Source organism: Vipera berus (assembly GCF_964194415.1).
Source record: "Vipera berus genome assembly, chromosome: 1".
NCBI lineage: Eukaryota > Metazoa > Chordata > Lepidosauria > Squamata > Viperidae > Vipera > Vipera berus.
Window position 1 is genome coordinate 71,990,552 of NC_138202.1, and position 13,152 is coordinate 72,003,703.

General features: G+C 41.2%; 1 protein-coding gene across 1 annotated transcript in view; it reads left to right on the forward strand.

Moving 5' to 3' along the window:
• LOC308660987 (deubiquitinase DESI2-like) overlaps nt 1-8,340 on the forward strand; it is a 97,712-nt gene extending 89,372 nt beyond the window's left edge. Inside the window, exons 5-6 of the mRNA XM_081315642.1 lie at nt 767-908; nt 7,948-8,340. Of these exons, the coding sequence (XP_081171768.1) occupies nt 767-908; nt 7,948-8,190 (385 nt within the window). The 3' untranslated portion in view covers nt 8,191-8,340. The remainder of the gene's footprint in view (nt 1-766; nt 909-7,947) is intronic.
• Nucleotides 8,341-13,152: the final 4,812 nt, after the last annotated feature.

Consider the following 13,152-nt stretch of genomic DNA (forward strand, 5'->3'; position numbering starts at 1 on the left):
TGATTGACCTTATGCTGAACAGGTGGTTTATCGTGGCTTGTTTCAGGAGACTGAAAAACAATTGTTTCCGCTGCCCTTCTGCAGCCTGCAATAATTTCCCTACATCTGTAGACATTAGGTGTTTGTTTTAAAGTATGTGATATGTGAATGCTAAATGATTATAGTGGTACTACTATTTACACCCTATGTATGTGTTGTTATTTCTTTAAGATGAATATAAATACAGACCAGACTAGAACAGTGGCTTTCAGTTATTTGGGATTTTAAAGTGAATGCTATGGTGAATTAATCTAAAAGGATATTTAAATGTGTAGTACTGCTGTGCCTGGAGGCTTTATTAAACATTAGATAGACCAGGCAGATAAACAGACTGAGATGTGTGTGTGTGTGTGTGTGTGTGTGTGTGTGTGTGTGTTTGCATAGTGCAGTTTGAAAAAGATTTGGATGAAGTGATTCAGGCCTCATTTCCACTTTTCATTAAAGTAGCCTGAAAAAAAGATGTTGCTGCTTTAAAAGGTTCACTCTTCAACATTAATCCAGTTCTTTCAGCAGGAGGATCTTCTTTCAAGCTGATGTGGAAGCCAGAAAAAGAAGCTGGTCTATTTTAATTCATTGCAGGGATTCACTTTCAAAGCATGCCTGGTGTGTGTCTTTTTGCCTGCCCATTTCCTGTCATTGACTTTTCCTATTCTCTCTCTCTCTCTCTCTCTCTCTCTCTCTCTCTCTCTCTCTCTCTCTCTCTCTCTCTCTCTCTCTCTCTTACCAGAGAATCCATTGCCTTGGGCACCACAGACTTCACTGAAGAAGATGTGGATAAAATCATGGAGGAACTAGGCAAAGAGTACAAGGGCAATGCTTACCATCTCATGCACAAGAATTGTAATCACTTCTCAGCTGCTCTGGCAGAGGTGAACTCACTTTCTATTCTTTATCTGGGTATTACTTTATAATCCTCCAGCAATGTTGGTGAGGCAGTTTGGGCCAAAACAATTCCCACTATGATTAGATCATGGTGGCTGAAACACTTATCATAACGCCACAGAGAACCCTAACTGATCCCATTCCACCCTGTCACGTTTAGTATCTGTGGTCTCTATTCGTTAAGAATCCAAGAGGATTTTTTTACACTCGGGGCACGATCCAGGCAATCTGAAACAGTTTCTCACCCTGATATTTTCTTACAACCTTTATCTTCAAAAGATGATGTGTAATTCAGAGTCCAAATTTCTTCTGGGCAATTGTCCTGTTTTATTCATGGAAATGTATGGAAATAATATACTGACTTCTATTCTTTGGAATCTTCTCGTCTTTTCTAATATTTTGTCTGCCGCCTTCTTTTTCTTGTCACCAAACATTCCTTAAGACGGAATGAAAGAACATTTTTTAGTGGATAGTGTTGGCAGCTGTCCATCTGGAGAGGGCCAGTGATTCCCCTGCATCCTTTTTTTGTAACCATAGGCCAGACATGTCAAACACAAGGCCCGGGGGCCAGATCCGGCCCGCGAAGTGGTTTCATGTGGCCCGCGAAGCCATCCTGGAAACAGTGAGGAAACGGCCCCCACTGCCTTGGCCCTGGCCCAGAGACCCTCCTTCTGCCAGAGACCCTCAGATCTGTCCCACTCCTGCCCAGGCCCCCATAGGGACCCTTGATGCGAACGATGTAAAGCTGGCCATGCCCACCCAGTAGGCCATATGCACTCTAGCCACGCCCACCCAGTAGGCCACACCCACCCAGGCCATGCCCAACCGGCTCCTTGAGGGCAACCGCAATGCTTATGCGGCCCTCAATGAAATTGAGTTTGACACCCCTGCCATAGGCAAACACAACTGACACATCAATCCATTCTTGCTACTGCCAATTACTCTCTTGGTGGATGTGTTCTTAAGATGAAGACTCCATGAACAAAGTGGCATTCATTTGCTTTCCTTGAGCACTGAAATTATTAAGTGGGGATCAAATATTATTATTTAACTTAACTTAATTATTAAGTTAAGGATCAAATACTTTCCTCTTTAAAAAAAGAAGAAGGAAGGAAGGAAGGGAAAAAAAAACAAATCCACATCTCATTTCTCTTGACACTGATCTCTTTGATATTTGTAGGTGAAATCTCAATGAAGTGTCACAGAAAAGGTCACCAATTGCAGTTTCATTCGTAGCACTTTCCCGTTTCCTGAGTTATTTATGTGTCTCATGGACAGTCATGAAATTGCTGTGCATTTTTTTTAACATAATGAGAATGGAAAAGAGGAAAAGGCCAGATCACTCATTTTGACCTGCTCGATGGTCTCTAGGACCACAGATGAAAAACTTGTTTGCTCTGACAGTTGAGCGGATTTCCCCCCCCCCCTTCCTTCCCACCACAAAAATCCATCCCTAACACTTGGTTTTCTACAGATATCAAGTCACAATCTCTTGCTGACTGGGTCTAGAGACATGCATCACAAGTCAGACCTGGGTCTATAAGGCTATCTAGGGCAGGGGTCAGCAACCTGAAACAGTGAAAGAGCCACTCGGAACCGGTTCCCTCACAAAAGGAAAAACTGGGAGCCGCAAAAAAATGTGTGCACATGCGCATACATGGGCGCATGCGCAGAACAGGGTTTGACTGAAGAGTGGAGCCAAGGCGAGATATGCACCTACCCGGCATATTTGAATTGATTGGTTGAACTTTTTTAGTCCCACTTTTTTTGGGGGGACTGCACATGGCAGAGGACTGGGAGCCGCAGGAGACGGCTGAAAGAGCCGCATGCGGCTCCGGAGCTGCGGGTTGCGGACCTGTGATCTAGGGGAACTTAGACAGAATCTAAGGAGGAACGAGTTAATTTTCCTTTCCCCAGAAAGTGCACAATGCCTATTCTGTAGCACCAGACGCCTTGCAGATGAAACACATATACAAACAGAACTACACACCCTGACAGACATATTGACAGCAAACAAGTTCCAAAAAAACAAAATCACCAATATAATTCAGCAGCGGACTCCGAAACAGAAAAACATCCAAGAAGAAGAACAGAACAACGGACGAGCCATCTTGCCCTACATAAAAGGAACAACCGACAAAATCAGTAAAGTACTACGCAAACATAACATCAAAACCGCATTTAACACTGACAGAAAGATATCAACCATCCTGAGAAATCCCAAAGACAAAATAGAACTGGAAAACCAGGGCATATACCAAATCCCATGCGCCTCCTGTCCAGCAACATACATCGGACAGACTAACAGAAGAATAGAGGTACGTGTAGAAGAACATAAGAACTCAGTACAGAAGAAAGATCGCACATCTTCACTAGTACAACACATAAACACTACGGGACACAACATCAATTTTGAAGGTACAAAAACAATCGCCAAAATAGAACATCTCAATAGCAGAATAATCAGAGAAGCCATTGAAATAGAAAAACACCCAGACAGTATGAACAAGCGAGACGACACCTCCCGCCTACATGCCATTTGGAAACCAGCATTGATAGACAAACGAATTTCAGCAAACAAGGATTTAAAAAACCAACAAACAACCCCAAATGCCACCAGCCCCAGCAAGACTCATCCACACCCAGAACAAAAACTCTCCCACACAGAAGATAGAACAAGTCAAGCAAAAGTGCTATCACCCAAGCAGAAGAACGCACACACGAACCTGACTGACCCATACCAGAGATGCATGGCGGGTCCTCGAACTCGGAGCCAAGCCAAAGCTCTGGAGGCCACTACACAGCCCACTCCTCAAGACACCAAATCACAACACTCAGGATATTACGACACAACAAAAAACCCCACCCATTCAGAACACACCCCACCCAATCAGAAGACAGCCACGCCTCCAACCAATCGGAAGACAACCACACATCCACCCAATCAGAAGACAGCCACGCCTCCTCTCAATCAGAAGACAACCACGCCTCCACCCAGTCGGAAGACACCCCCACCCAATCAGAAAGCAGCCACGCCTCCACCCAGTCGGAACACAGCCCCACCGGCAGTTAGAAGGAAAGGAACAGACAGACCACGCATTGCTCCTGAAAGCAGCAGGAGGAATACTCCGGCCTGATGATGACGGATGGGATTTCGTCGAAACGTCGCCACAACTTTCTGAAGATGAAAGGAACGCGGGAAGAAACCCGAGACTCTAGACCTACATATATATATATATATATATATATATATATATATATATATATATATATATATGTATATGTATATGTATATGTATATGTATATGTATATGTATATGTATATGTATATGTATATGTATATGTATATGTATATGTATATGTATATGTATATGTATATGTGTGTATGTATATATATATATATATATATATATGTTTTTTCCCACGTAGAATTGAAGGTATAAGAGCAACGTTTCGACGAAATCTCATCCGTCATCCTCAGGCTGGTGGCTTCAGCTTCGTTCTTCTGAGAGAAGTTCACTTTTATATATATATATATAAATCCCATTTATATCCCGCCCTTTCTCCGAAGACTCAGGGCGGCTTACAATCTAAAGCACAAATCAATGTGCTTAGCAATAGCCTTCATTCTATGTATATGCCTGCTTATTAGGGCTTTCACCCCCTCCCCACCAAGCGGCATTTTTACAAAGTCAGCTTATTGCCCCCAACAATCTGGGTCCTCATTTTACCTACCTCGGAAGGATGGAAGGCTGAGTCAACCTTGAGCCTGGTGGGATGCGAACCTGCACTAATTGCAGGCAGCTGGTGTTACTTAAGGAGGCATTAGCCCACTGCTCCACCAAGGCTGCACTTACTGTATCAGATTTATAGGTGTGCAAGACAAATTGCTCTAGATGCATTGATGATTAATGATTATATGTCAACATGTTGGAATTGACTCTTAGTGACCAATCAGATACCTTTTCTTCAGGAGGATCTGTCTCTAACTGGTTTTTTCAGGTCCTTTGATACTGCATTCATTTCTGTTGTAATTCAATGCATCCACTTTGCTGCTAGTCATCCTTTTGTTCTCTTTCTTTCCATTGTTCCTAGAATGATAGACTTCTAGAGAAAATCTGTCTGACATTTATGTTCAAAATATGACAATTTGAGCCTGGTCTCGTGTGCCTATTTGCTTAGATATACGTGATATTCTCAAGAGTCTTCTCCAATGTCAAAGTTCAAAAGTTTCAAAACTCTTCCTATCCTAATTCTTCAAAGCCAGCTTTTGATTCCATAGAGTATCGTGTAGTAATGATTGCCTGTATCATTCTGATTTTGGTAGGCATAGATACTTCCCGGCATCTGAATATCTGTTCCAAGCCTTTCATAGTTGCTTTACCAAGTGCTATTCTGCAGTGAATTTCTTGGCTGCTTCTTCCTTCACTGTTGATAATTCATCCTAAAAGGGAAAAGCTGTCCACAACTTTAATATCTTCATTGCCAATTCTAAGGCTGGTTGCTATGCCTGTGTCATTAATTTGGTCTTTTTATATTTAATCTTAATCCTAGTATTTCCTGTGCTCCTTGACTTTCATTAGTAGAGCGTGCAGATCATTTGCATTCATCAGAGTATAGTGTCATCAGCATTGCATAGGTTATTGGTGTTATTTCCTCCAGTTTTAAAAAGAGCCCTGGAGTTCAATCCTGATGGGTTCAAGGTTGACTCAGCTTTCCATCCTTCCAAGGTCAGTAAAATGAGGATCCAGATTGTTGGAGGGCAATATGCTGACATTATAAACTGCTCAGGCAGCGCTGTATGGAGTGGTATGTACATCTATTGCTATTGCTATTTAAAATCACACTCATCTTCTTCCAATCCAAGTTCCCTCAATATATATTCTACATGTAGATGGAGTACTTAAGCGGAGAGTATATAACTTTGTCTCACTCTTTTGCCAACTTGGAACCAGCCTGTTTCACCATGTTCTATACATATAGTGGCTTTCTGACTTATGTACGGGTGAGGAGAACCAGATGTTCTGGGATTGTCATATTTTTAAGCACATCGCCCAGCTTAAAAGGATTGACATAACTGAAAGTCTTTATATAACCCATAAAGCATATGCACTTCCAGCTTACCTTCTTCTCTTTCTCGGTCTTTGGCAATCTCTCGGTCACATTCATCTCTGACGACCTCTTTAAGTTCAGCCCACAGTTTCTCTGATTCCACAACAAAGGGGTTCAGGATTTTCTGGTGTTCTCTTGCTCCAGATCATATTGTGAATACTGGTTGGCTTCCCCCTTCCACTTTAGCTTAACGTGGAACTTGCACACAGTCAGGCCCTTGACACATCTTTGCTTTTTATATCTATGCTCTTTCACCTTTTTTTTGTGGGGTGGCAGTGGGGGCAAAGAAGACCGAAGGAGCCTCTGAACTCTACTAGTAAGGAGATTTCAAACTCATGCATCCTGAAAAACAATTAAAAGGTCCAGAGGAGGTTCCTGTAAGAAGCAGCAAAAACAGAGTACCTTTGTTGTACAGCCTCTCCACCCCCCCCCCCCATCACTGCTGATCAGCTATTCTTCTAGTGGGTGCAAGGGAGAGGCCATTTTAAAGGAACTAACCTGTTTCAGTGCCCTGTAAGGTAGCATGTGGGGGTCCAGAGCAGAAGGGGTATGCTTCTACTTGCTGAAGTGCCTAAAAGACTCTGGATTCATCCCATACCTTCAGGGTCATCAGAGTGTGCCACAGAGCAATGCAGATTTCATCCACAGCAAAACAAACAAATTAAAAAAAACCAAATACCTGGTGGGGCCTGTTGTTTGCTTAATGAGGAAAACACCACTGTTCCAGATCAGTCAACAACAACTTTAAGCAGTTTCAAGCATGAGCTGGGGATGAAATGAAGACAACCTGATGACCTGGCAGAGAAGAAAGCAACAAGCATGTTTGTGCTGTGCTTAAGTGTAAGAGGAGGGAAGACACAAAGGACAGTAGAGAGCTTAGATTTGGGGCGGGGGGGGGTTGACAATCCTAAAACCAGAAACCATGTGACCAGAGAAAGCTCTTGGCCAAGTGCTTTTGGAAGGAAATCAAATACTCATTAAATCTTTCACTGTACACCGTAGAATAAGATTTCCTGGTATGCAATGCAGGACTTGTGTTCATCACATTCATCACATTTTGAACTATACACTCTTAGCACAGCAGGAAGAAAATTGCTCTATTTCTGGAATGTGCATGCAGAATAAACTATATGGCATCCTGCCATTTTCTTCAGATGTTTTTCTCTGCACAGAAGTTCACAGCAGAGGACCCCCTTCCCACAGGCAACCCCATTTTCAGGCTAATTATAAGGTCTGTGCTAAGATGAAAAATAATAACATTCAGGTATCAATGGGATGAGTAATTTTTAACTCTCAAGATTCTTCAGTATAAGGATTAAACATAGATTAAGGTTTGCTGGCTAATGTGTTGAAAGGCCATCCTGCTCCCCATCCATTTATTGGTTAGTAAATAAGGGACGCAGTGGGTTAGGACGCTGAGGATGCTGAGCTTGTCGATCAGAAGGTCGGGAGTTTGGCGGGTCGAATCCCGAGTGCCACGTAAGAGAGTGAGCACCTGTTACTCGTCCCAGCTTCTGCCAACCTAGCAGTTCGAAGGCACGTAAAAATGCAAGTAGAAAAATAGGGACCACTATGGTGGGAAGGTAACAGCGTTCTGTGCGCCTTTGGCGTCTAGTCATGCCAGCCACATGACCACGGAGATGTCCTCGGACAAGTGCTGGCTCTTTGGCTTTGAAACGGAGATGAGCACCGGCCCCTAGAGTTGGAAACGACTAGCACGCATGTGGGTGGGGGAACCTTTACCTTTTTTAAAAAAAAAAATTGGATTCTTTTTTTGCTTCTATGCCTCATGGTCAAGGCCATGATTTTTTCCCCTCTTGCCAGGGGAAAAGGAGACAAGGAGGCAGTAGCAAATTACCTGCAAATCAAACAATAATTGTTTTGTATGTGTGTTGTTTCCCTGTCATTTCTCAGATCCTTTGTGGGAAGGAAATCCCACGCTGGGTGAACCGCCTGGCCTACTTTAGCTCCTGCATTCCCTTTCTGCAAAGCTGCCTCCCCAAGGAATGGCTGACCCCTGCCGCTCTGCAGACTCACATCAACCTTGGCCTTCATAAGGAAGAGCAGGGAGATACAACGGACGAGGAATCGCCATCGACTTCTGCGGCTGCCTCAGCCCCAGGCCCTTCGCGAACCTGCCGGCATACAAGGGTCTGAACTCTGCCCATGGAAGCAACCCTCAAACCTTTCCCCCCTGCCCCAATGGTGGCTCCTCCATCTTCTCCTGCAGCTGCTCAATCTTTTCACCAAGAACCTGTGGAGCCTCCTTGCCAGGACAAGATGAAACCCTTGCCTCTTTTTCAAAGGGCTGCTGTCACCTAAAGAAGCATTTAGAATTGCATCGATATGTGTCTGAGATTAAACCTCTGGAGCTGACGTTCTCCATATTGTGAAAATAAAGCAAAAAAGTACGATGATCTCTGGAATGTGACACAGCAGCCCTGAAAGGAAGCCATATTGAGGGACAGATGCTTCTTCATCTGGAGCTCTTTTAATTCTTTGTCTGCAGTCACACATGCAGAAGGCCTTCTCTCCCATTCCTCCAAAGCTGTATCTCCTTTTAATATTGAAAAATGGAACTGAAACTAGAGCTTCACTTTCTCCTCCCTCAGACCAGCAGCAAGCTCCACTTAACTCTGTCTTTGTTCTTTTTAAATCACTCTTTCTTAAGCCACTGGAAGGATCAGTGAAAGGTGCTCCTATTCAACCACTGCAGGTTTTGTGTGTGTGTGTGTGTGTGTGTGTGTGTGTGTGTGTGTGTGTGTGAATTGAAATACTGTATAATAGACTAAAGGACACTTTACTCTCCAACTACAGTAGCAAAAATTATAAATATGTGTCTGAGTCTGTTCTTTTTGACCAAGAAAGAGAAACTTTGTGATTATACAACATCCCAAATTGTGAAGTTCAGTTAATGAATGTGCATGCACCACCATGTTAGAAGTGCTTTGGAAGTGCTCCACATTTCTCCCCCCCCCCCGGCTTGGAAGTGCAGGCAGTCCTCGATGTATGACCACAATTGACCCCAAAATTTCTGTTGTTGAGTGAGTTTTGCCTCTTTTTATGACATTTCTTGCCACAGTTGTTAAGTGAATCACTGGAACTGATAAGTTAGTAGCCTGGCTGTTAAATGAGTCTGGCTTCCCCATTGATTTTGCTTGCCAGAAGGTTGCAAAGGTTGATCACAACACTCCAGGATGCTGCAACGGTCGTAAGAAGGAACCAGTTTCCAGGCATCTGAATTTTGATCACATGATCGTGAGAATGCTGCACAGGTTGTAACTGTGAGAAACAGCCATAAGTCACTGTTATAATTTTGAATGGTCCCTAAATGAACTGTTGTAAGTCAAGGACTACCTGTAGTTCTTTAACTGAGATTTGCACTTTGCATGCCACATCCAAGATGGCATTGCTTTGAATCCAGATAGAATAGTAAACTGCCACCTCCTTAAGTAACTCTATTTAATGACGGCAACATGGTAGCACATGCATGGCCATTAATAATATATAACAGCTTCAGGGGTATCTGGGGTGGCGGTGGTAAAAGAATGGTAAACATGACCACCTAATCAAAACTCTGCCTTTCTAAAATACATATTGTTCATGTAACAGATGTAAAATAGGGGTGGAGTTCAATCTTGTGATCACCATCTTGACAATTTTGACACACATGTTCAGATATGTGCACACATAAACACACAGAGGTGCTCTTAAACAGCTTGGCATGGCATGCAAGTACAGTCACTGACCTGTATATCATGCATAACCTTCATACTATTCCTCCCAAGTAAGCAATGTCATGCAGCTATTACCAGAAAAGGAATTAAGGAATAGTAAGTTTAACAAATTAGAAGTATCAGAAAAAGAAATAGAGCTAAAGTTAGCACATACCAAGATGTACCATATTTTATCACGGTTGTCTATCGTTGCAAACCATCCTTGCTTCAACCATATGATTCTGTGCATTACTTCTTGTTCTCTTAAACGTCTCTTGTTTCAGTATCATGATGTCATATCCCATTCTCACTACATTAACTTACTGGCATGCCAATTCTTATTGCTATGTAAAATATAAGCAAAATCATGTTCTTATACGCTGCCGTTTTTGTTTATTTTGACAAACATTCTTTCCTCACAACACACTTCATACAACCTCTTTACCAGCAGGTGCATACCTTAAAATTTAGCCTTTCATTTTCCTCATCTTTAGGAAGCATTCTATCATGGTTCCCATATTTATTATCTACTTTACTTTTCTTACCAAATACACATTAATCTTCAAACCCATATATCTTATCACGAAATCTGACAGTTACAGCAATCACTGAGCCTTCAGTCAGCATAGATCATTAGTACACAAAAATGCACACCAATGCAGAAATCTGCAGGCAACATTTTTCAATTATCCCCATAAGAATTCCTAATCTATTCCTTTTATTTTGTGCATATCTAATGCTCTTTTCATATTCAGCAACCAACTCTGAACTCCATATTTATACACGTTGTTTTGCAATTCAAGGCTATTCGATGTATCCATACTTCCTTTAAACCAACTTGTGTACAATACAGTTTCTTACTCATACAAATACATTTCTCAATGAACTGCTAAAGGGAAAAAAATCTGTTCTACCCACCCCTTATATGGCATAAAATTGCACCGCAGTTCCCAAATTTTGTTCATTGCTATCTCTTGTATCTTTTGATTTCTGAATTATGCAAAAATACCTTCCCAGTATTTTTGCAGAATTCAGAAATCAAAAGACACAAGAGGTAGCAATGAACAAAATTTGGGTATAGTTTACAAATCTGCCTGCAGTTTTTGCATTCCCTTTTGCCAATTTTCTCTTTCTTATAACAGCATTGTTCCAATCATTAGTACAGAAAAAATCATCACACACATTAAACAATCTGCACAGCCACAGCTTAAGCAAATCACATCCCTGTTTTAAAATTTCTCCAGTTACACTAAATATACCTATAGCCTTACCATTCTTCAACTTACTGACATCAATTATAATTTCCTTTCCATCATGTTTTCTTGACTACTAACATTTCAATTCCACTTTTTGACATGCAACCATAATTCCAAGTCTGTTAAATACTCCTTTCAGTAGCCCCTCACTTCAGTTTCATTCCAGATCATTTAAAGAACGGTTGCTTGAATTGGGCATGTCTAGTTTAATGAAGAGAAGGACGAGGGGGGACATGATAGCAGTGTTCCAGTATCTCAGGGGCTGCCACAAAGAAGAGGGAGTCAAGCTATTCTCCTGAAGGCAGGACAAGAAGCAACAGATGGAAACTAATCAAGGAGAGAAGCAACCTAGAACTAAGGAGAAACTTCCTGACAGTTAGAACAATTAACCAGTGGAACAACCTTCCTCCAGAAGCTGTGAATGCTCCAACAGTGGGAGTTTTAAAGAAGAGACTGTACAGCCATTTGTCTGAAATGGTATAGGGTTTCCTGCCTGAGCAGGGGGTTGGACTAGATGACCTCCAAGGTCCCTTCCAACTCTGTTATTCTATTCTATTCTGTTCTGTTCTGTTCTGTTCTGTTCTATTCTCACATTTATTTTTATTTCTATTCATCTTGCAGGCAGCTCTTTAGCCTCTTCAGTAACTTTCAAAACTATTTTTTTATTTTCCATTGTTATATTTTGGCATTATACTATTTTTTAACTTTCCTGCTCTTTTTGATTGCACTTTTGATAAGTACATTTTTTTCTATAGCCACATTATGCAGTCTGTTTCTCTCATTGTGATTTTTTCCAGCAATCGTATTATCATATGTATTTTTCCCCACACGTAGCTAATTTTACCATAATTCTACCAAGCAACACTTTTCATGCTTCCTATTAATTTCACTTCACATACAGATAGTCCTCAACTTACGACCACAGTTGAGCCCAAAATTTCTGTTGCTAAATGTAACATTTGTTAAGTGAGTTTTGCCCCCTTTTATGACTTTTCTTGCCACAGTTGTTCAGTGAATCACTGCAGTTGGTAAATTAGGGAGACGCTTGTTAAGTGAATCTGGATTCCCCCATTGTCAGAAGGTTGCAAAAGGGGATCATATGTCCCTGGATAGTGCAACTGTCATAAATATGAGTCAGTCACCAAGCCTCTGAATTTGATTGTGTGACCATGGGGAAGCTGCAATGGTCTTAAGTGTGGAAAACGGTCATAATTCACTTTTTTCAGTGATGTTGTAACTCTGGACAGTCACTAAATGAACTGTTGTTAAGTCAAGGACTGTACTTCTTTTTTCACTCTGTTCCAAGAAGCTTCCACATCCTCTCACCTCCCATTAATTCTGTCTGGCTCTTCTTATAGTTTTTGATATTGACATCTAGTTTCTTCCTGCTTTCTGCTTTCATTTTTTTTCCTTTTTTTCACTTCTTTCATTTAGTTTCATATCCACTTTCCTCCAAATTTACTCTGAATATTACCAAATAATGACTTGATCCACATTTACAACTTCACATCAGTTCTCACTAATTCTCTCACTCTTTCGGTAGAAATAATCAAATTGGCTATGCTTTTATATGTATATTAATTCCTCTATGTGCACTCAGTGCGATATATGTAGGTATTTATATATAATAATTATTATATGGTATATAATTTTCATTAGACATCATTATTCAGGGATAGCCGTCCTCTCCTTTGGTGCCTCAAAGGTCCTCCGAGCCTCTTGAATTTAATGTTTTTAAAAATATTCTTCTAATTTTAAAAAGATAAGCTACAAAGCAAAGCTCCAGACTCCAGGATAATCTTTACTTATAAACTTTCATCTTATGGGAAATAAAAATGATGGGTGGATACATCATGATGTTTTGTTCAGGAGTGTACATACCTGTCCAGTTAAATTGCAATGATAAGCTAAGCTGAATGTCAATCAGAATCAGAATCAGTCTATGGAGATTCTCAGCCATCAGGTCATGGTTGGTTTTTTTTTAAGGCAATTGGACTTTCTTCGTGTTCCTTGAAGACATTTTGCTTCACACTACCCTTTTCAATTCTAAAGAGAACTGAATGAGAAGCAAAACACTTTCAAGGAAAACAAATAAAGCCCAGTTGCCTTTTAAAAAACAAACAAACAAACAAACACCTTTGGGACTA